Source organism: Nyctibius grandis, chromosome 5 (genome assembly GCF_013368605.1).
Source record: "Nyctibius grandis isolate bNycGra1 chromosome 5, bNycGra1.pri, whole genome shotgun sequence".
Taxonomy (NCBI): domain Eukaryota; kingdom Metazoa; phylum Chordata; class Aves; order Nyctibiiformes; family Nyctibiidae; genus Nyctibius; species Nyctibius grandis.
In genome coordinates, this window is record NC_090662.1 from 34,242,100 (window position 1) to 34,266,528 (window position 24,429).

The 24,429-nt window shown below is 36.8% G+C and overlaps 1 protein-coding gene across 30 annotated transcripts in view; it reads left to right on the top strand.

Annotated features, from left to right (window-relative positions):
* Positions 1 to 13,571: 13,571 nt before the first annotated feature.
* NRCAM (neuronal cell adhesion molecule) overlaps positions 13,572 to 24,429 on the top strand; it is a 63,786-nt gene continuing 52,928 nt past the window's right edge. For 15 of the 30 annotated variants that reach the window (XM_068402025.1, XM_068402035.1, XM_068402026.1 and 12 more), the window contains exons 1-7: positions 13,572 to 13,725; positions 15,565 to 15,687; positions 16,069 to 16,239; positions 16,677 to 16,733; positions 19,067 to 19,178; positions 21,167 to 21,351; positions 22,817 to 22,948. In XM_068402025.1, coding sequence (XP_068258126.1) covers positions 13,587 to 13,725; positions 15,565 to 15,687; positions 16,069 to 16,239; positions 16,677 to 16,733; positions 19,067 to 19,178; positions 21,167 to 21,351; positions 22,817 to 22,948 — 919 coding nt within the window. In that variant the 5' untranslated portion in view covers positions 13,572 to 13,586. The remainder of the gene's footprint in view (positions 13,726 to 15,564; positions 15,688 to 16,068; positions 16,240 to 16,676; positions 16,734 to 19,066; positions 19,179 to 21,166; positions 21,352 to 22,816; positions 22,949 to 24,429) is intronic. The other 15 variants (XM_068402028.1, XM_068402042.1, XM_068402023.1 and 12 more) reach the window with 2 other exon arrangements.

Sequence of the window (24,429 nt, forward strand, 5' to 3'; positions counted from 1 at the left end):
GGACAACAATAACCCTGATGACAAGGCAATCGTTAAGATGGATTGAGATGACTCAGTGAGCCAAATTTTTATTTTTTCATATGGAAAGATGCAAATAGTCCATCTAGGAAGAAGGAAGCTAGCAGGCCACACTTGGAAAATAAGGGGACGAGAGTAGAGAGACTGGAAATTGTGTCTGGGTGGTGAGAAAGAAGGAGACCAGTGTGAATGCTGAAGTACAGTGTTGGAGCCAAAAGAGTAATGCTGTATGTAGGGAGGTCCAAAACCATGACCAGCCTGATGATTTTTCACTGTATGTGGAACTGCTAAGAACGTTTAGAGTGCGGCACACAGCTTTGCCATCTGCCTTTGTCAAAAAAGCTTAAAAATGGCTGAAGTACATATAGCCATCTAACACTGATAAGTACCTGCAGCATCTGAATTAGTGCTGAGGAGTTCTTTGTTGAATTCTGGAGTTCTGTCTGCATAGTTTATTCTTGATCCAGTCTTCTTTATGTGGGTGTCCCCATAACACATACGACGTAGCCAAAAACAAAACAATGGGCTTAAGCTTCATAAACAGGAGGTCAGAGAAGACAATTTAGTATTCCCTGATGACTTTAAATGATGTAACTATAGCAGACTGTGACAAATGAATAATTTGGAGGAAAGCAGTGTCGTGTCTTCTGAAGTTCTAAAGGATTAGAAATAATTCTAATTTGGTGTATTTTGGAAAGTTTTTAAAATAATTTCTTTTTATCTACACCTGTATTCAGCTACCCCAGAGCAGTGTGTCCTGTGGTAAGTAGATTAAGACCACCTGCCTCTAAATAGACCATACCTTAGACAATTTACATCTAATAGGTAAGACATGGATGGGGAAAGCAAACCAGTGGGGGCTGAATCGACTACATAATTCTTTAAGAGCAGAATTTTGAACAGGACTCAGGTCTGTCGACACGTACGTGAGTGTTTAGTCTATTAAATCGTGTTACCTCCATAAAAATAGCTAGAATAAAGGCAATATCTAAATAGCATTATTGTTTCTATTAGTACTGTGTCCATGCCACTTAGGTAGTATAACACTAAGTGCACTGTTATCTGTTTCTACTTGAAAGATTTTAAATGAAATAATTGTTTCCAGTCAGAGTTTTTAATGTTACCTATTACTGTAAATGCTAGAGAAGCTAAAAAATAAGTGTGAAATTTGAAACTAGTTGTTAAAAAATATTTTAAATCATCTTACTGATACTTGCATAATTAGCAGAGTTGTATAAAATACATAAGCCCTATAAAGATCTGTCATTAAGTGATAAGGGTATTGCAGTTGTCCTCAAAAGCAAGCACTTTGTGCTTTTTGTCTGTTAAAAATATAAAATAAAATGTATGTATTATCAACACTTTTTAATATACAAGTCATTGAATATATTTACCTCATTTGAAATTGCTTTTCATGTTTCTGTGGAGCTTTATATAAGGTTGCTTTGAAACAGATTTCCTGGAAAACTGTTTATTTTTCCTGTATTCTAATTATATCTGTCTTTCACTGTGAGAAAAAAATACAGATATTAGACAAAGGAAGCAGAGGAAGTTTTTTGCTCAGTAGTAATTTCCTTCTCATTTGCAGTGTCTAACTTATTCCCCATTAGGTTAATCATGACTATATAGAAGAGAATTACTTTTTTTTCCCTAATGTGCATGAAATATTCCAGTTGTTCTTTCTTGCAGTTTTATAACCCTTTCACATTTCTAATGTTGATCTGATTTCAGTTCACATTCATACAGACCTTTGTGTCTTAAAGTAATGTAATTGGGTGGAAATGCATAATCGATGCATCAAAGCTCTGTGGAACAATACTACATTTAGAAAATGCATTCTTTAACTTTGCACTAGGCCAAATTTCAGTAAATACACTCCCTTACACCTCTTACATCTTGTTAAAGAAATATTGCAGCCTCAGTTACAAGGAAATCAAAGATACTGTGTGCTTATGTTGATGATAGCTAGAGGAAAAGTGCATTTCCTCTGTCAGCTGGAGCCTTAATTGATTAAACTTTGAAATGTCCATTAAGAGTGTGTCTGTCTCAATTAATATCCCAATTAGGAACTAGTAACACTCAGTACTAGTATAGTATAGTAAAATACACCATACTGTGTGCGTTCTGCAATCGTATATAGTATTCAGTTGTTAACACTGTCCCTGGCAGATTTTGACCTGAGCCTACCATAATTCTCCCAGATGATGCCTGGACCTGATTCAGGGAATGGCACAGTGCATGGGTAGTATGGAGGCTTCCTTCAGAGGGAAAGGATGTAAGCCATGATGTGTCAGTTTCTTCTCCCAAGTAGCAAGTGATAGAACAAGAGGAAATGGCCTCAAGTTGTGCCAGGGAAGGTTTAACTTGGATATTAGGAAAAATTTCTTCACCGAAATGGTTGTCAAGCATTGGAACAGGCTGCCCAGGGAAGTGATTGAAGTCATCATCCCTGGAGGTATTTGAAAGACATGTAAACATGGTGCTTAGAGACATGGTTTAATGGTGGACTTGGCAGTGCTCGCTTAACGGTTGGACTTGATGATCTTAAGGATCTTTTCCAACCTAAATGATTCTATGATTCATTTGCTTTTAAGCTCTTAAAATCAAGGAGAATGTCCCTGTCCTGTTTGATTTATAGTATGAAAAGGAGTCTTGGATTCTGCCTCCCGACTGATACCTTCCATATGCATGCTGTTTTTCCTAGCTCCTTCAGTGTTTTCAAAGTGTCTGTTTTTGTTGTTTGTGGCCAAAAGTGTCCAGACATGTGAGTCATAGTGAAGAGATCACTGGCACCAAACTGTGTTTTGTGCTGCTGCCAGATATTCTACCCCAGGCTCACTGGTGCTTTCATTCTTCCAGTTGTGTCTTTCTGTAGCTCATCTGTAAAAAGTAACAATATCTTTTTTAAAAAAAAAAAAAGTGAAAAAAAAGAGTGAATGTCTCTCACTTGATCCTTGTTCTTTTGTCATACATAGAAGTCTTCCCTTTGAAATCTGATATTATACTTCGTGATAAAATATTATTATACTTTGCTTATGCGTTCATATTTACTTTGACTACTGTTTGCTACACTATAGCTTCAACCTTTAGTCCATGTTTTTACTCACAGTCAGCATCTCAGCAAGAAGCACAGAAGATAAAACAAGTGATAATCTTGTTCTGTACATAAAAGGTATGCAGGTATAGAGAATCTTATTTTGTACAGATCAGTGAGCAGACTCCTGAATGAGCTGTCAAAATATATGTGTATTCCTATGAAAAGGGTAGGACAAAATGTCTGAGTTATGAGAGATCTTAAATAAATGCTCTGAAGGAGAAGGCAATCTCCTGTATAAATATTTCAGGTTTTGAAATTGAAGCCTTTACATTGATCTTCACTTAGAGGCCTGGCCTTATTTTGTAGCAGATAATATTATGTCAAAGCAATGTTTAGCTCTACTCAGCAGCTGTTGTATTCATACTAAATTATGTCAGATTTAATCTTGAATGTATTCAACAAGAGCACCCAGTTGTGCTGACAAACGTGAAATAGTTTTCAGTTAAATATGTCCTATCACAAAACATTTGGGCACATTGCCTCTCTGAAGAATAACAAAGCCACTGTGCAAGCTCAGCTTTATAATTCCCACTGCTTGTTGAATTCCCATATGATATCCAAACATCCCAGCAGTAGACTCAGTAGAGGTATCCTACTGGAACGTTGCAGTAGTAGAGGTAGACAATGTGAGGCATTTTCTCAGGGGTATTACTTTCACAATCAATTTAATTGCACATGCCTGATTCACCACTGCTTGCGTATTCATTTGTACTTGTTCAAAGGGAATGCAATTTAATTTTAAAATACTCTCAAATCACTGCAATACTCATTTTACACAGTGAAAGAACAAGACAATAGAGTGGATAGTCAGGCTCTCAAGAGTTTTGTGAGGAAAAGTGAAATTTTACTTGGAGAAGAAACAATAAAAGTCAAGGTTTACTTGTAGAATACTTCAAAGAGTGTCCTGTAAATCCTGAGTCAAACACATTGTACAGTGAGGGCACCTTGTTAATTGCATTGATGCTGTAATGAGAAGACAGAAAGATGAGGAGAACAGAGTGTGAGGACCTAGTTTAACTGGAGAAGAGCAGGCAGCTGTAGTTGATGGAACAAAATCAGCTCTTCTGGAGAGCACTTAATCTCAGGAAACACGCTGGAGTGCTCTCAGGCACTCTGAAGAGAAGCCTTTCTCCTTCCCCCTTACTCATGGCAGAGGGAGCATAGGAAACTATGTGTGCCAAAAGTCGGATGGAAGAAACACTTCTCCCCTTCCGAGCTAAATCCCCAGCACTTTAGGGTGCTCATTTGAAATGTAGGAAAGTTCAGTTTATTTTTCTGGAAAAGGCTGAGTACTTGTCATGCTTCCCTGTATGCCTTAACCCCTTTCTGGTGTGGTTTTGGAGTTAGCCTTGCCACCTTGTCTGCTTTTGCAGTTCCAGTTTGTATAAATAATTATGCAAAAGCTAGAACTCAAGTGTTCTCTCTTCTGATGAGTTTTGTAATCTTTCTAGTCTTCCATGACAAATGCTTAGTTGTTTCGTTATGATGTGCAGTATCGTAGGTAGTTTTGAATGCCAATAAGCAATTTGCCCTCTTATGTGGTGCCCCAGTCAGCAGTTCCCAAGAGCTCCAAGGAGCAATACGTCTCTAGAAGTTTAACCTGCTGGGATGTTTTGATTTTGAAACAAACGTTTGTGTTGTAGATAGTGACAGTAAGAATCAGAGTTTGATGTGCTATGTTAGGATGAGAGGTTGAGCTCTACACCTCAGTTCTGGTTTCCAATTCCAGTCTTTGCTCAGAAGACTATTCAAAGAGAAAGACAATTTACAGCAGTGATTAAGAGACATCATTTCTTCTGTAACCTGAAGATTGAGGGAAGTTCTTAGCATAGACTGGTTTAAGTAACTTCAGGAAGCACAAATATCTCTCTGTTTAACATTTGTAAGGCAGCTACTTCTTTGCAACTTCAACTCCTCATGGACTTGATGGCGTTGAGTTTCACATCTGTACTCATAGCTGAGGAAGTGCTCACTTCAAGGTAAATGAATGCTGATCACTGTGAACTTTCTGATCAGTCTGGCATCTGGGAAGTACTTTCTCAGCTGATGTCCGTTTACCAAGAATGCACAATTTGGATTTCTAAGGCTGTATTATAGCTCTTTGTAGGTCACCGGTGATGATGAGGCTTGCAGGCAGCTAATTTTTATTCCTTCAACATTCTTGTAAGCTAGAGCTTGGTCCTGAATGCAGTAAAAGTAAGGAGGGAGCCAGAATCATTCTGCCATGGTTAATATGATCTCTCATGCTTGGCTGAGGGGGAAAAACTAGCACATATCAAAGAACAGATTTCCCTTGGGTTTCATTTCTGCCACCTCTTCACACAGAAAGGAGGAGAAGAGAGTTTGATAGTGTGCTGCCAGCTAATTAGATTTTGGGTGTTCAGGCTAGAAATGACAAAGTATTTCGATGTTATGTATTTTAGGTGGAATCAGAAATACGGGAATAGGAGCCAAGGTCCCTATATAGTACGTAAGCTAGCACCTCAGCGTGGCAATCCATGATGTCTTCTGTATTCAGTCTACAGGTGTCTGTTAGAAAGAGTTCCAAAGTGGAGAGAAGCTAAGATACCTAACTCAAAGCTGCAGGATGATCCCACAGTTTACTTAGCAAACTTGTGGCCAGACATGTGTTCATTGGGGTAGATGCCTAAAATAAGTCTTTCCAAGAATGGTGCAGGGTGTTTGAAAGAGACACTAGGGGGGCATTCAGAGCTTTTATCTCATAAATCTACTTCAGAGGACTATTATCTTGAGTATATACTGTTTTTTAACTAGCTGGACTCATGCTTTATTCTTCTTAGGAGAGGCATTTGTATTTCCATTCAACAAGGATTTTGGAGTTGTTCACTAGCTTGCTTAGGAAAGCGTTATGATCTGTGTGTCCTAAGAACTTCTGGATCTCTGCTTGCATTTCATTAGAGCACATGGTATAACTATTATCCCTGGATATATATAACATGTAGACTGTTGGTATTTCATAATATTATTAAGATGTCAATTCTCCATAGTATCTGCATATTGTTATTCTCTTATTTTTATTACCAGGTTTCTTGTCTATATTTACATAACTATTCCAAGCTACCTAGTCTGATGAAGTTGAACTTCATTCTTCAGTGTGATTTACTCAATACAGCCTAAAATCATGATGAAAAACAAGAGCATATCTGCAAGCAAAGCTTCCTTGGTCCTCTTTCTGTGCCAAATGATTTCTGCATGGGATGTACCTCTTGACTGTAAGTATTAACCTGCTAAATAAGTGCAGAATAATGGAAGATTAGTTAAATAATTTCTGTATAGGAAGATGGAGATAACTCCAACATGGAGCTAAACATGGAGTGTGTTTGCTCACTCAGTCAAGACATTGTAATTATTAATATTTACACTAATTTACTGAAGATTTTCAAAAACTGCAGATTAAAATGACTTACATTGTTCACTTGAGAAGGGTTAACATAGATTCTCATGAATACTCATACTTTTGTGTGCCTTTATTGAACACTTTATTTGATGAAAATGAGTAAGGGCAAAGAAGCCCAGTTAAATGCTAATTATTTGTGAAATTAAGGTCATATTGACAATTTGCTGAAAACCCCAGAGCAATTCCTAGTTGCTGTAAACAATTACCCTTATCTTCATATAAGAGGTTTCCAGGAGCTGATATGAGATCTAGTAAAAGATTCAAATACCTAAAATTCAGACAGTGGGAGCCTCTTACTTTTTGATCCAGAAAAGTAAGTTAGGCTCTTAGATTTCTAAAGGAGTGCCTGAAAACAGTTAAGAACCTAACTTTAAGTTAAAAGCATGTGTGCTGAGTAGGAAACTCTGGTATTAACCAGTGAGGAAACATCCAGAAGAGTGGAAATCCCAAGATCTGAAATTCTTGTCTAATACAAGGCTGTGTTAGTGGGGAACCTTGAAGGTAGCACTCAGTGCTGAAAAGGAAGCAATGGTAGCCGCTGCGTTTTGTAGCCCTAATAGCTGATTTTATGAATTTATTCATGGTTCAGGTTGTTATTTTCTTCTTAAGATAAGCATGATCACATTTTCAGAATTCAGTGAACCATGTTGCACCTCACAGTGACTATTCATTTGTTAAACTAATTACCAGAGAAGAGAACCTTAGGGTTAGTGTTAAATTGATGGATTAATACATGAGTAAATTTGCCTGTGATTCTAATCTGCATGGCTTTCTCTACACCCATGTTTTTGATACCTTCCTACCTTCCATAAATGAGTTTTTCTTTAGTAATCATTGACATAAATTGCAACTGCTTGGATGTTTTTTTCTCCCTGCATATTTACAAGCCTCTCAAGGGAATGACCTGTATTTCTGTAACAAGATCAATGTATCTGAATCACATCAGACTTCTTGTGCTGTGAATGCCTTTAGAGCAATGAACTGTGGCTTGAAGAGGGCTTTAGAAGTTTGATAATGAATGTCTTATTTTCTAAACTTAATTTTTCTCCCTAGATATTTTGGCAGGCTAGAAATAGTGTTTTAAACCCATCCTGTAGTTTAGAAACTAATGTAAATTGTGCACCACTCTAATATCTTTTTTATAGAGCAACACTTCCAGTTGAATTAATCAGAAATGCATCAATAGACAAAAATGAGTAGCCCTTTTAGATGTATCATGTTAACTCTCAATTAACTTGTTCCCTACTATATAATGTTTAATAACTTTGTTAGGTCTGATAAAGTCACATAGTTGCATTTTTAGCTAAAAATCATATTAACCAAAATTACATCTATAATGATGTTCTTGTTTTCATAAATAATGGTTAGAATGGGCTCTGGGAGAGCACCGCAAGGGAAGGACTTATATTTTCTGTGGGTATTCCATACATACCCACCACAAAGACCTGGTAGTGAGAACATACTTAATTAGTTGAACCTTCAGGTTTCACCCAGGTTAACAGTTCCTATGCTCATCAGTATCTCAAAATAGGTAAGGGATGACTGACAATGTAGCTGACCAAAACCAGCTTGACTTGCTCTAAAACATTACTGATGCGCAGACATGTATACAAAGTATTTGAAACAAGCAATAAAGATGTGACAACTAAGATGATTTTTTTTTATTTTGTTATTTTTCAAACCAAAAGGGATTGCATGTCTGTTGAGTAGAATTAGGTGCTTTCGTCTTTACAAGAGTAATTTTAGCCTGGAGCGTTGTCTTTGTTCTTCCATATGATCATATGAGTGGATTGATTTTGACTGCAGCATGAGGACAATGCACTCCATTAATTCTGATTTACTGTCTCCTCAGTATGAGTGTTTTGTGTCCTTGCAAGGCCAAAATCACATACCATGGTTGCCCTTAAAAAGTCAACAATTCAGAAAAGTTTCTTGTACCATGAACTTTGAGATAAATCTAGTAATATCTGACATAGTGGAAATCATGGCTGGAATTCCAGGCATTGCTGCATGGGTTACAGTGCTAAGTGTTTTAAATGTTTGCTTTTTAATGGTGACCAATGTACTTGTCAGGGATACTTATCTTCCCTCTCAAAAATGCTAATTTTCTTTTAACTAACAAATGTTTCTCTTTAATCTCCATTTGTCCATTCAACTGCTGATTCTGATGGGGGAATAAAAGCAAAACTTCTAGAAGAATGTAAGTTCCTGTCCACAAAAACTAGGCTGTGTGCTGCTGAAAATTAATACTGATTGTGCTGGGAATTGAATTTGCAGTCCAAAAGTGTGGGATTCTGACATTTTGTTGATAATTTGGTTTGCTGTAGCTAGATGTTTTGTGCATGCAGTGTTCAGAAAATACTACTGTACGTACATCAGTGTTATGATTTTTGAACAAATTAATTGTGTGATTTTTTGATTGTGTGCTATCTGAACATTAAAATCCTTACTCAATATCAGCATGAGCAATGTTTTACTACTACTTTCAGGAGTAAATATATTTGATAAAATTTAATTCATTGGAATATATGTGCTTATATACAATTTTACATGTCCAAGTTGGAAATACTTTTATATCTTTAAAAAACAGGGGATACAGTTATTTAAGTAGACCCAATCTTTTGTGGGATCTCCTAACTCAGCTTTAGTGTCATAGTTAATTTAATAAGTTTTAAGTGCAGTGCATAGCACAGGAGTGGAGACTTCAGGTCTTTGATGTGTGTCAGATGGCATGTCCTGTATGTTAGGCAGTGTTCATGTCATGTCGCTTTTCAGAGCGTGCTTGCTTTTCCCAAGTAAGCATCTTGAGGGAAAACTGCCTGAGGAGAGGGAAAAGTGTCTTCAAAGTGCCTCTCTAAAAAAAGTCATGATCATGTAAAAATGTCACCTTTGTCTTTTAAGCACTCTCCTCTCTGCAGTGAGGAAGAGGGGCAAAACCCAGCTTTGGCATGGCCCGTTCTGTTCTGCTTAGCTGCTATATGTCATCATGATTCTATGATTGATTTTTTTTTCCTGGCTATTTCTTGTGGGTAGGGCAGAGGCAGGTGGCTACCTCTTTCTGTGCAACAGAGTACTTAATGGTAGGGAAGACTTAAAATAAAAATCCCAGTTTTACAATTTTAACTGGCTAGAGTGAGGCGTGAGAACACAACCAACTCTAATGATTGAAATATTTTGCTAAAGTGTACCATAAACAGGATTTTTTCAATGCAAAAATGGGCGTAGATAATGGTAACAGATTCTAAAATATTTTAAATAGGTAGGCACGAACTGCTTTGTCAGGTGTCTAAATTCTGTTTTGTGCTACTCATTCTAGAGCACTTGATAAATCATAAATGTTAAATGTTTGTTTCTCCCGGGACAATTCACAAGATTGACTATATTTTTGTTGTTTTTTTTAAGGAGAATAAGTACTAGATTTTTCCTACATGTTTACTCTATTTAGAAACTAGTTACTATTTTTGTCAATTTTTACAGTGTCTTTTACTTGTAACACATTTTTACTCCTGAAAAGTAGCGCGTGAAAGCATGCTTTGTAGATTAATTCAATATGTTGAGCACAATAAATGTGTGAAAAGTTTAAACCCATAGAGAATTTGGAAATACGTAAAATGTTTAGAAATACAAAATGCTGTATTTTTTTTTTCCTTCTGTATGGTAAGAAACATTTTGTGTGGGTATATGTCTCACAACTCTTCATTCAGGATATGTTGGAATTAGAATTCAAGTGTCCATTGTTTTTGTGAAAATCTGTTGAAATCTGATTTATAGAGATTATATCCATTAAACTTTTTGGCCAAGGTCTTCATCTGCTGTAAATCGGCCTAGCTCAGTTGGAAGTTAGTATAGCCACACCGATTTACAAGAGTAGAGGGCTTCAGCCTCCTAATACAAAGGATACTTTAATCCCACTCTTCTGTCGATGATTTAGTTGGTAATTCCAATTCTGCTTTCTCTGCTTACAAAACTGTCTTGCTGATGCTTGGAAAACATTGTTAAATTCCTCTCTGTTTCTTATATTGCATAATGAAGTGTCGCAACCTCCTACGATAACTCAGCAATCTCCAAAAGATTACATTATTGACCCTCGAGAGAATATTGTAATACAGTGTGAAGCAAAAGGAAAGCCACCTCCTAGGTTAGTAGCATTTTATTTTGCTTTTGTTGGCCTAATAGCATAGGAAAACTAGGAGAAAATAATGTAACTTTTGTAAACTAACAAGTATATGCATATGTGTGCGGTTGCACATGCAGGAACATGCGCGCACTCCTACCTTTGCAATTTAAACGGCTACCAGATAGTGGAATAAATTTGCCTCTTCTCATCCTTGACATTTAAACTTTTCTATAGTCATCAAGTAACTGTAGTATTTTTTTTTTCTCCTCAAACCTCTAACAATAAAATAATACTCAATTATTACAGGAGCAGATAAATAAATGCCCATGCAAAGCACTAACAGGCATGCCATACTATGAACTGGATCACATTCCAGATTTAGGCATTGTGTCTCAGAAGAGTGGTCATTGAATAAATTCAGAGTAACACTAATAAATTAAAATTTAATATTTTGTAAATCATTCCATTTTATGAGGCTCATCTTGAAATACATAAGCATTTTGTCGGAAGTTATGTAATGTGTATCAGCTTTAATGATCTTGATTTACCAAGTGTATTTAATAGCCTTAAGTTTTGGTTTTGACAGAAATTGCAACCCTGTGTATAGATCAGATTCCTGATCATCTTCCGTTTTAAGTCCCTGTTTCAGTATCTTGAAATACTTGAGAACTGCTCATTTCAAGATACTGAGTACCTGCACTGGAAGTAGCAGTAGCCATGATGCATTCTGGCATTGCTAATAACTGCTTCTGATTTCAGAGACTATAAAGAGAAACGTGCATCTCTGTTCTCAGTAGTCTTGTGCTACAGCTTACTAGCAAGGTCAGTCTATAATTGCTCATTCAGACATACACAGAGCTCATTAAATGTGCTACTTCTGAATAACCAGGTTTTTTTCTGCATTATCCTTCTGGTTGCCTTGGGATCATGATTATTATCATGCTGGGCAGCAGAATGGAGAAGATGGAGATGACCTGTGATACTATCGCCCTTTGTAGTGTTCTGTTAACGGTGGGAGTGTCATAAAGCTGCTGCGTTTACCAGCATTTTAATTTATCAGACACAATGCCATTCTCAAGAGTCTGGGTGTTGACTTGGAGGATCAGATGACTATTGTGGACTTTGGAACAACTGCAGACGTTTCTCTTGAACGCCTTTTTTGAGTTGGATTTACCTGAGAGGCTAAGAGCACTGTCCGTGAGACTGACATATCTGAGTGATGTGCCAGGGCTCTCTGCTGTACAGCCTCGTCTTTCCCATCAAACCTGCATCTCACTTTGTTCCCCTGCTACAGAGGAAGTGACAGGATTTAAGTGCAGAATTTTCTAATGAGTTTTATAAGCTTCTGTTTAGTTTTGCTCATTTTTAAAGATATGACATCCAAATAATTTATTTCAATAATTAATCTAGTCCATCAGTCTTGGTGACCTGCAAATGCATATTGCAACTTGAGCTGCTTCAAAGCTCTGAAGTTGAAGATGAACTTTATCAGCCTGGAATGTGAATTGTGAACTTAATATTGGTGAGAGCAGCTGGCATAAAGGTTTATGGATGTGCTGCTACCTATAGCTTGAGCAGCAAAGATTTGGACTTCCATGTACCTCAAATTCAGGATTTGGTACCACATTTGCCACCTCTCATTTGAAGCTACATTACAGTTCCCTGTATCCTTCAGTGTTATTGGTGCCAGAGGATTACAGAAACCCCGCGTTCTGCAGCTTCACCCACAAGGTCGTAAGAAACAGGTTCACTATGCACACTAGTCCTCCCAAAAACACTGCAGTGTGGTGCAGTGCTGCTGGTCAAGTCCAGTTCTGCTCTCCCCCACCACAGAGTGCAAGTAGCGTGTCCAGTCTTGCCCTCCAACTGCAGAAGGTCAGAGCACCGTTTAAAGCACTTAAAATTTGAGCTTTTCTAGTACCGCATATGTTTATACTTTTAGGAAGCATTCTAACCAGTAAGCATATATAGTGTTTGTGTTTAAGATTCTCAAGCTGAAATATAACAAGTAAGAAAACTGGTGTTTACAACATTTGAACCTGTGAGCGCTCAGCACTTCACAGGCGTTGGTCTAGCTCTCTGTAGCTATACTTGTGGCCATTAACAAAGCATAAATAAGAAATTGGTGTTTATGGTAGTATAAGTTGCATGCTGTGAATCTCTGCTTTTTTACATTTTATTTTATGAGTTCTAATAGTCTTCATTTTTAGTGGCTACTTTTCAAAATATCTCTTGCTTTGAGTAACACCAGTATAAATTTACTAGATTAATAATGGGCTATCAGACTACAAAATTTCATTTAAAGAATCATGGTTGTTTGCATTAGAGCAGTGAAAAGATATCAAACTCACCACACAGTCTTTAATTCACTTGCATAACTTTAAAATGGCCAAAGCAATTAAAAGAAATGGTCTCCTGCTGGGACCTGAGATGACACATTTCAGCCCAGAGCAAGTTTCTAAAGGCAGGTTTATAAACCCTTTCAACAATAGGTTTTATAATGGAAATGCTAATGCAGCTTTAGCAATATCAGTTCTTGCAGATGTTACTATATCATCTTTGGTAGAAAGAAAATCAGTTCTTTTCCATATACGATTAACTTCAGAATATTTTAATGTAATTTTTTTAAAATATTTACTTTGAAATAGCTCCTGTTAACAAGTTCAGACAAGCCTTTTATCTTAAAGTATTGCCAGATTTCTTATATTAAAAAGTACTCTATTACTTTATTAGTTTAGTTTGAGAACAAGTCTTACTTATCTGCTAAAGGAAAAATACCATGTGTTATTGAAAAATACTTTTTCTTTTTTTTTCTCTCTATACAATCTACAAAAGGCAACTGAAGAAGAAACTTTTCTTTTTGTTTTTATGATTTTAGCTTCTCCTGGACACGCAATGGAACTCATTTTGATATAGATAAAGATGCACAGGTAACAATGAAACCAAATTCAGGGACTCTTGTCATAAATATTATGAATGGTGGGAAGGCAGAAGCATATGAAGGAGTATACCAGTGTACAGCAAGGAATGAACGAGGAGCAGCCATTTCCAACAATATCGTTATAAGGCCTTCTAGTAAGTGAAGCTCTTAATGTTCATAAAATGTGAAACACTTTGGTTTGCTTATTTTCTTATGAATATTTCACTTTTTCCTGTCTTAAAAATTTAATCATCAGAGTGATCATGTTAAAAGATGTTGTATAGTTTCTGATATTCAGATTTAATGATGTGTTGCATGTTCTCTCCAATATTCCTTAGAAGATTTAATAACCAAAATGCTTTCCTGAATTTTTTTTGGTACATCTAGATGACCTGTGATGTTTAAAATTGGGTTGTATATATGACGCTACAATTAGAATAAAATGTTTACATCCTTAATGCATATCATTGATGAGGACAATTTTTATTCTATTTCTGATGCATGTATTTCATAGTTTTTATAATAGCTTTAATAAGAACAGATTGGGACCAAAAAGAAGATAAAGCTAAAAAAATTGGATTAATGGTGGACTGTTTCTACAGCTTTTTCTTTTCTACAGCTTATTATGTTTTCTTCCAAGAAAACATAAAAAAGAACAAAAATTAAATCTTTCGTAAACATTATAGGACTTAACATTCTGATGCATGTGGAGGACATAACCCGGTGGATAGATGATGGTAAAGCTGTGGATGTGGTCTATCTCGATTTCAGTAAAGCGTTTGACACGGTCTCCCACAGCATCCTCACAGCTAAACTGAGGAAGTGTGGTCTGGATGATCGGGTAGTGAGGTGGATTGTAAACTGGCTGAAGGAAAGAAGCCAGAGAGTGGTGGTCAATGGGACAGAGTCCAGTTGGAGGTCTGTGTCTAGCGGAGTCCCTCAAGGGTCGGTACTGGGACCAGTTCTATTCAATATATTCATTAATGACTTGGATGAGGGAATAGAGTGCACTGTCAGCAAGTTTGCTGATGACACAAAACTGGGAGGCGTGGCTGACGCGCCGGAAGGCTGCGCAGCCATTCAGAGGGACCTAGGCAGGCTGGAGAGTTGGGCGGGGAGAAACTTAATGAAATATAACAAGGGCAAGTGTAGAGTCCTGCATCTGGGCAAGAACAACCCCATGTATGAGTACAAGTTGGGGACAGACCTGTTGGAGAGCAGCGTAGGGGAAAGGGACCTGGGGGTCCTAGTGGACAGCAGGATGACCATGAGCCAGCAGTGTGCCCTTGTGGCCAAGAACGGCAATGGCATCCTGGGGTGGATTAGAAGGGGTGTGGTTAGCAGGTCAAGAGAGGTTCTCCTCCCCCTCTACTCTGCCCTGGTGAGGCCACATCTGGAATATTGTGTCCAGTTCTGGGCCCCTCAGTTCAAGAAGGACAGGGAACTGCTAGAGGGAGTCCAGCGCAGAGCCACGAAGATGATTAAGGGAGTGGAACATCTCCCTTATGAGGAAAGGCTGAGGGAGCTGGGTCTCTTTAGCTTGGAGAAGAGGAGACTGAGGGGTGACCTCATTAATGTTTATAAATATGTAAAGGGCAAGTGTCATGAGGATGGAGCCAGGCTCTTCTCAGTGACATCCCCTGACAGGACAAGGGGCAATGGGTGCAAGCTGGAACACAGGAGGTTCCACAGAAATATGAGGAAAAACTTCTTTATGGTGAGGGTGACCGAACACTGGAACAGGCTGCCCAGAGAGGTTGTGGAGTCTCCTTCTCTGGAGACATTCAAAACCTGCTTGGACGTGTTCCTGTGTGATATGATCTAGGTAATCGTGCTCCGGCAGGGGGATTGGACTAGATGATCTTTCGAGGTCCCTTCCAATCCCTAACATTCTGTGATTCTGTTTTTCTGGAATATTATGTGCGCCTCTTCCTTAAATTTTGGAATTTTTGTCAATCCATAGTTTGAATATGTGTTAAAATTACTTTCCATAGGATCCCCTTTGTGGACAAAAGAAAGACTAGAACCAAATCAGGTTCGAGAAGGTGATTCACTAGTACTACACTGCAGACCTCCTGTTGGCTTACCACCACCTATAATATTTTGGATGGATAATGGTGAGTTTGGTTTTTATACAGGATTAGTTTACTTTTTGCAGTTTTTCTACCTAGTTGATCATTGCTTACCAAGACCACAGATGGTGAATTTCCCTCTAAGTTAAAATTCAAAGAATTTCCATTTCTGTAGAAACGAAGAAACAAGCAGACATTCAGCCCAAAAGCATGAAGCCAAAAAAACAGCTGGAGATCTTAATGTTTAGTTGTAAATTAATACACTGGGGAAGAATGGGAAGACAAGGGAGCTCGAGAGGAAACTTAGGAAGGTCTACATATTTACAAACCTACAAATAGTGTAAATGGAATAAATGTGGAGTCTGCAGATCATAACAATGGAGTGTGTATTATAATTGAGATAAATATGTTCTTGTTTTCCCTTAGCTTTCCAAAGGCTGCCTCAAAGTGAAAGAGTTTCCCAAGGTCTAAATGGAGACCTTTATTTTTCAAATGTACAACCAGAAGACACCCGGGAGGACTATATCTGCTATGCAAGATTTAATCATACGCAAACTATACAGCAGAAACAACCTATTTCTGTAAAAGTCTTTTCAAGTAGGTATTGCATTACCTAATTACACACTTACATAGTATTTAACCAGAATTCTCAAGTTATTTGCAAAAGTTAAGTAATGTTACGCTAGGAAATTTTGTAATTTTAATTCTGAATAAGAAATTACATTACTGTATAAACTTAAAACATGATCTGACATATAATTCATTTTAAAAGCTGTCATTTTTTCAGTTTATCAGGCTTTGTCTTTTGAAAAAATGTTTTGTAAGATTTGAAATATTGAAAAAATACAGTGTAAAAAGAAATAGTTTTCAAATGTTTTTCATGTCCAAGAATATCAAGTTATTATGATTACTGTAACTATTGAAACAATCAATCATTTGATTAACTCACCGTGGCCACATCATCACCTTTTGATTCCCAGTACTTTGATTTATCCCTCTCGTATGCATTCTTCACGATATTCTGTTTATTTCAGTGGATTCATTGAATGACACTATAGCTGCTAATTTGAGTGACACTGATATTTATGGTGGTGAGTTATACTGGTCCCCACTGATACTCCCTGTTTCACGGTAGCATTTAGTTAACTAACTTCACCTCCGTGGCTACTTAACCTTTTGCTCCCTTTTCAGTTTCTAATAAAGGTGCTATTAGTGCTGGTGATAATACATGCTTTAGAAAGGGACTGCACAGTGTGATCCTTTCAGATATTTAAGGTTTCAATGTTATTGTAACATATGGCTCATAAAAAATACAAACTCTTATAATAAATGAGCCCTTTCACACTGGAGCAGATTTTACGAATTGTGTATTTGATTTCTTCTATGCTGTGTTGCTTGTTTATATTTTTGCTCCAATTTAACTAGTAGTTTGGTATGTTCATTATCACTAGGACTATTCAATATCACATGCTGCATAATAAGTAGCAACAATTAAGCACTTAACAGATGCACTTTGCATTTAATAGTTTCATCAATGTACCATTCATTTTTAACATATTTCATAAGTGTAAAACTGGAATTAATTAAAATCTAAACACTTTAATACTATCTGTATTAATAACTGTAGGGAAAAGAATAGTTTTGTTTGTCTGGTGTTTAAGCTGATCTTGACATAAATCTATGTTGAGTGGTCTTTTGTATATTGTGAGTTAAATCGTCCCAGACAGGTATATGTGTGTTTAGCGATCCTGACTTTGGAGCAACACTGATACCGTAACACTTGAGGTTCTCGATTCTCCACTTGATATTGTGTGAGATAGATAGAAAATACATTATATTTATTTTTTTTGTCTTTTTCCTTGTCAAATGAGGCTTTGTACCTATTAAACCATAACTTAAGGGAATCTAAAATAAAACAGGAGCACAGAATATTTTAATTCTCTGCATAAAAATAAGATGCCATTCAGGAACAAACAAGAAATATGTATCTGAACACAGAATGATGTATTAGCTACAGTTAGTGAGGAAAACACCATTCGGTTGGCTCCCAACTCAGAAATACCAAAGGTAATTCTTCTGAATTTTCAGTCTTGCAAAATGAGTCAGCAGTCCTTAGCAGTGCCGAAACTGGGTAGAGTAGTTATTGCCTGTGACTATCAACTGCGTTCCTGACTCTAGATGGCCCTTTTTTTCTAACTTTTAAGTTGGTCATGTACTAGTTTTTAAGGAATTCACAGCATACGCTGTATTAAAATTGTGTTCTATTTATGTTAATCTATCAGTAAATCCTGTACCCTAATAAACAAGAGTTTGTTATGTTTCTGCTCACATTTTTAAAAAATACAATAATTTAGACTAGATAAAAGGAAGAAATTTTTTACAATGAGAGTGGTGAAACACTGGAACAGGCTGCCCAGAGAGGTGGTAGATGCCCCATCCCTGGAAACATTCACATTCAGGCTGGATGGAGCTCTGAGCAACCTGATTTAGTTGAAGATGTCCTTGCTCACTGCAGGGGGGTTGGTCTAGATGGCCTTTAAAGGTCCCTTCCAACCCAAACAACTCTATGATTCAGACTGTTACTGCACTGTAGAGCAATTTGGTTCTAGATTTTAAAATTGCTATAAAAGAACATTAGAGTATTTACAGAAAGCACTCTATTATTACAGAAAGCACTCTTATTCTGACTTCCATGAAGGCACATGAAATACCATAATACTTCAAAAGCCAACAGAATATAATGTCAGAAATGGCTCTTGTATTTATAGCTGTCTGTTTACTGTGGTTATTTCTTGCGGGCTAGTCAATGTTTCTTTATTACCAGACTGGGGAACAGCTTGAGTTAAAGTTAAATATATAGTAAGAGGAGAATAGAAGGCTTAACTTCTGAAAAGACGCCTCATGTTGTCTAGAAAATATTGAACAAAGCATATTGCAAACTGGAGTGTACCTTTTATCCTCTTGGTTTATATTTCTGAATACAATAACTTTGCTTTATTTGTGTTTTGATGGAAAGCCAGAAATTTTTGGTAATTTTCAGTCATGCACTATGACTCACATTAGTGACCTCTTACTGTCCAAAGTAGTTCTGCTGAAGTGAATAGGGGCTGCTCAGGATTAAGGCTCAGCATACATCCATCAGGCTGCATAGTTGCCTATGTAAAAACTATGTATTAATTGCTCCTGTCTTCAGTCATAATATTTTTCGTGTGTGTGTTCAAAATTACAGCATTTAACAGGTTGAGATATGTTATGTCTGTCAAAAACCTAATTTGTTGAGCTGTGTAGTTGTGTAACACAATTATTTTAATTAAATGGCCATTGTGGAGCAAAATCTCTGTCTGAAATGTGAGAATGGATGTATGCATTTGATCAGTATTTAAAAAAAAATAGAAATTAATTATTTCATTTTTTCTTGTTCCAGCAAAGCCAGTTACAGAGAGGCAGCCAGTTCTTCTAACACCAACAGGTAGCACAAGTACTAAAGTGGAACTCAGAGGAAGTGTGCTTTTGTTGGAGTGCATTGCAGCAGGATTGTGAGTTACTTTTTAGACAGTGTTTTTCTAAATAAAAGTACAGAAAGAGAGGGAAACATTTCAGAGATGCTTAAAATGTTACCACTGTGTAAGCTTAGGTATTTCAAAGAAACAGAAATGTAAAATGGAAAGAGGTCTTTTAAGGAAGTCCACCATTTACTTGGGTATCAGCAGATTTTAAAACTGACTATGAACATAAATATTGCCTCTGCCTTCTCCTATCCCCAATTCCTATGCACAGGATTCAGGTTGTGCCATTGGTTTTTTAAAGGACACAAGCAAGAAATTCCATAGTGTAAACTCGGACACACATCTGCAGAGTTGCACTCAGGAATCAAACCTCTGTTTTTTTTTCCTAAATTTACAATCATGAAGCTCTCAGATAATATAAAAATAGATAAGAATCTGCTGGTCTAATCTGAAGAAGCTGCTTACATACGCTGATAATTACTTAGTAGATCAGCTAGGTGGGAGTTGTTAGAACACAGCTTCAGCTTCTTATGTCCAATTTCTCCTTGTAATTGAGTTTAATTAGTACTTGTGTCTTCAATGTAATGCAAGTTTGCTTCTGCTGGTTATTGTGCAAGTAGAAAATGACTAAAGAGCAATTTAACTTCATGAATTAGTTTGATCTTAAATCAGTTTCATTCTCAGGAAGAAATCTGAGAGTAGATTGGTTAGTGCAGAAGTGGAAAATCTTTAGTACCTATTTCAGGAACTGTAAACATGTTTACAGTGCACAAAAGCATATAATGCAGAGTGCTCTGAGGTAGCCATGAGGAAAGCCAATAATTGCAAATGATGCAGCAGCTCATCATGCACATGTGTTCACTTACATAAGCTCCACAGGGCATGCTTATGTAGAGCTTGACACAGCTTGGTACAAGCATCAGTGCAGTGTTTCTGTCTCAGCTGTGGTCTTCTCAGGTGTCTGCATCAGCACCACTAGCAAAACCACACCTATGAGTGGGAGTAGCATCAGCTCGGGTAATCTTCATCTGCAATGTAGTTACATGCTTTTTGACAACCCTACAATAAAAGTATTCAGTGATCGAAGTAAAATGGCTGGATAAAAATGGGAAAAAATAGAATATTATACATTATATGGCTTTGTGTCTTTAGCTATCGTGCAATTTAAAAAAAAAAAATAATTCAATGAGGGAAGCTTACATAGTTGTCCACAAAGGACCAGATTCAGATTTTGTTAAAAACAACTCTTCCTAATTACTGATACTGGTAACTACTGATACTGATAATTAAAAGTCAACTTTGCTAGGTGTTGCTGTTATAAAATATGTGATATTAGACTGCTAAGGGAATATTTGCCTTGAATCATTACAATTTGAGAGAGGACATTCTACTCAGGAAGCAACACCTTGTAATTTCTTGTAATTTTAAAAGTATATCTCCATGTTTGGACAACTTTCAACTTCAGTGGAGAACATGGGGCATAGCCAACATTTAGACAAGGTGCAGTGACAAGTAGCTGTACTTGACTCAGCACTAACATTTTATTCTTGATTTCTCATAGAAAATATTTCTGTCTTCTTACAGCTCTGCTGTAAAATTTATGATGTTCATGAGGCGTTAGGATATTGCTCACATGAAGGACAATTATAAACTTGTTATCTAGAAGCTACCTTTTAAAGCACCATGAGCATCAATTTAATAGTATAAGTGCAATAAGATTTGAAATACACTTGTATTCATTTATTAGCCATCAGGATTTTTAGATTAATCAGCAGACAAATGTATTCTATAATTATTAAGCCTACAAACAGATGGCCATTGACAGCGTTAGTGAGGCTTGTCATTTCCTAGAAACAAATGCTGGCATATTTTGCACATTTGCTGGATGTGCCCCAATATCTGGGTAAAGACTCTTAAAAGAAGTATTTGTAAAATATAGGTTCAAAAAATTAATGTATTGAACTCTCGTCTTCCTTTTCTCCAGTCCCTAAATTTGATCTGTGCTTTTGCTTCTCCAGACCCACACCAGCAATCCACTGGATTAAAGAGGGTGGGGAACTGCCAGACAACAGAACGTTTTTTGAAAACTTTAAGAAAACTCTCAAGATTATAGATGTTTCTGAAGCTGACTCTGGGAACTACAAATGTATAGCAAGAAATATATTAGGTTCTGCTCATCATGTCATTTCGGTAACTGTGAAAGGTAATACTGAAATAATCCTTAATGTAATATGGTCAGTGTCCAGAATGCAAGATTGAAGTAAGCTTTCTAGGATAAAATATAGCTGAAAGGATGAATGATAATGGTAAAAAGACTCAAAAACTCTGAGGAAATGATCATTAAACTGACAGAATTCTACCACTGGAAGGACTTTACTATCTCTGATCTCTTTTTCTTTTTTTTTAGTGTTATTTTGTAAAACAACAGGCTAAATTAAGACTATGCTGTAACAGTAGTAAAATAATTTCTTAGCTTGTATGAGTGCTATATTTATTCTAGATCGTTTGATTAGCTGTCATTAGACTGCTTCTTGCCCTTGTTTTTGTATCTTCCTTCCCATCTTCTTCATCTCCTTATTTTCTCCATCTTTTCTGCTCTCCATTCCTACAGCCCAGATTCTTTCTCTTCTCTATTTTACTATTTGTTTTATGGTCTTATATTCTTCTTCCTTTTTCTCTCTTAATTGACATTTCTGGTTTTCTATCTTCTTCATGTTTTTTGCCCGAGATGATGTCTTACTAGTTCTAAAAACACTTACAGTATGTTTGTCCAAATAGGAATTGTAAGTATGTTTTGAATACCATGAAACAAAAAAACTGGAATGACAGCTAATTAGTCATTGAAATGATCAACTGCAGTGCTTACTTCGCATGCTAAATAGCCATTTATTTTATTGTAGACTAGCATCATTTTATGATCACATTCAACCTTCTTTTTAAGAGCAGAAGTTTAATTTTCTGTTTGCATCTGTCTATCAATCCAAAATCTGAAATTTAATTGCAAGATGTGATAATATATGCTATTTGTGGTTATTTATTGTAAAAGAGATGGAGACATAGATGCCTATCTTTTGGTAAGGACAATATTCCATCTATTTTGATCTCTTGTATGTTTTCAGCTGTCTCAGGTAAACATCTGGCCCTCTGCAATCACCCGTTGAATTCAGCGAGACCAAGGATTTTGCTGTTTCTAAATTTCACCCTAGACATGCAATCTTTTTATGTAACCAAACCTAAATTAATTTCTAACAGCCTGGCTACTGTGAGCATGAATATCTATGAAATGAATCAAAAGACCACTCTAGTCTCTGCAGATGCCGTACTCAGATAAATTTTGCTTTCTTTAGGAAAGACAAATTAGATTCAAAGCAGGCAACCCTAAATGAAACAAAGAACCTCTTGTTGCTTATCTCAGAATTTTAATGCAGCTGGTAGCCAATAGCTCAGTTTAGCCCAAATATAATCTACCAGTTAATCATTGAGTATCACATTATATATATATATGTGTGTGTGTATATATATATATATATATATATAAAAATTAACAGTGTGAGTGTAAGTCTGTATCTCTACATACCTTGTTTGTATTATGTTCTGGTTACTGTGCCTTATGATTTTCTGTACATAATATTGGAAAACAATTGCTGTGTTTCTCTTCCTAACCCCAGCTGCCCCATACTGGATAACAGCGCCCAGGAACTTGGTCTTGTCTCCTGGAGAAGATGGGACATTGATCTGCAGAGCTAATGGCAACCCAAAGCCTAATATAAGCTGGTTAGCAAATGGCGTTCCCATAGCAAGTAAGATTCTTAATTACCTTATGAGAGGATGAGTAAGAGAATATGAAGAACATCAGGGTGTTTCTTTCAAATATATATGAAGAGCGTGTACTTGAGTAGTTTTGCCTGACAGGTAAATACTAAATTATAAATGAGGTGATAAAAATACTGTGGTTCATGAAAGTGGAACAGTGAAATGTGCCTCTAATGTGCTTGAGAACACTAAAATTTGTGACCGTACTCCTGGTTGTTTTGTATGGTGTTCTGCAACACTAATTTTGTCTAGGAATCGTAAAGGTGATATAAAAAGTCAAGTCCTCACATTTGTGGATGTACAGAGCACTTTTGCAGGATTTGCAGCTTTGAGCATGTTTGAGCCTTCCAGGCTTCAGCACTAAAAAGCAGCAGCAGCAGCAAAACTGACTGAATGCGTCAGCAACCGCCTGGAAAACAGCTTGTGCCAAGTAGGTGTCAAAGAAAAGGAACCCCTAAGGCAGTGAAACAGCTGTTTCTGTGTGCATGGGTAAGAAAAGCAGCCCTGAATTGGTGATTGAGTCCCTTAATTGTTGCAGTGTTATGACTGGCAGCGCTGTAAGATGGACACAAGATAGCTGCTATATATAGCACGACTTTACTTGGGGAGAACTTGCTGGAGGACACTGCAGTGTGTTGTCAGTTGGGTTTGCACTCGGCATAGCCTGTAACGTAAAATCACACTTGGTTCTTCTACCTTTGTCCTTCCTCTTTCACAAAACGATCTTATAAAACCAGACAATCTACCCTGTTGACTGGTGAGAGATAATGTGCTCTAAAATATTGGTCTGTGCTGACCTATTGAAAGTAACTTTCAGGAGTTTCAGGAGATGTTTAAGTCTGTTGATGAAGTAAATGTCACGGAGTTTTAAGACATGGAGGAGGATTCTCTGCAGTGAGAATCTAGGAAATAGCAACAGGTAAACGAGAACCCTCATTAGAGATACTTAAAATATTTGGGATACAAGAGAGATTAAACTCAACTGGAGGGAAAAGTATGCAGCTTTGGGGGGAAAAGTAAGGGTATATGTTGAAACAGACAGAAATTCTTAGCAAAGAACCTGTTTCAGGATTCCTAATTAAATGTAAGTTGAGATCTCTAGCCTGAGGTTTAAAATGAGAATTTTCCCTTGGTTAAATAAGTTATGTAAGGTGACATTAACCACCTCATCAAACAATGGTATTACAGGAAAATATCAATGTGATTTTGTATTGTATATACTGTACATAAATGTATCATATGCATGCCTTATAATCAAAGTTTGGTACCTGTCCTGCTCTTTCCTTTCTGGGTTTTCGGTGGTGTCATCTGCCTTACTATTTTCTATATAGTTACCATTAACTTTTTTTTGTTTGTTTTGAGGAGACTTTTATCCTGCTGTCCTTATAGTTTAACTTTTCAGGCCTCCTAACTGGTAAAAATTTTTTCACCTGACTATGAGATTCACCTTTGCCTCACACTGCTTCCT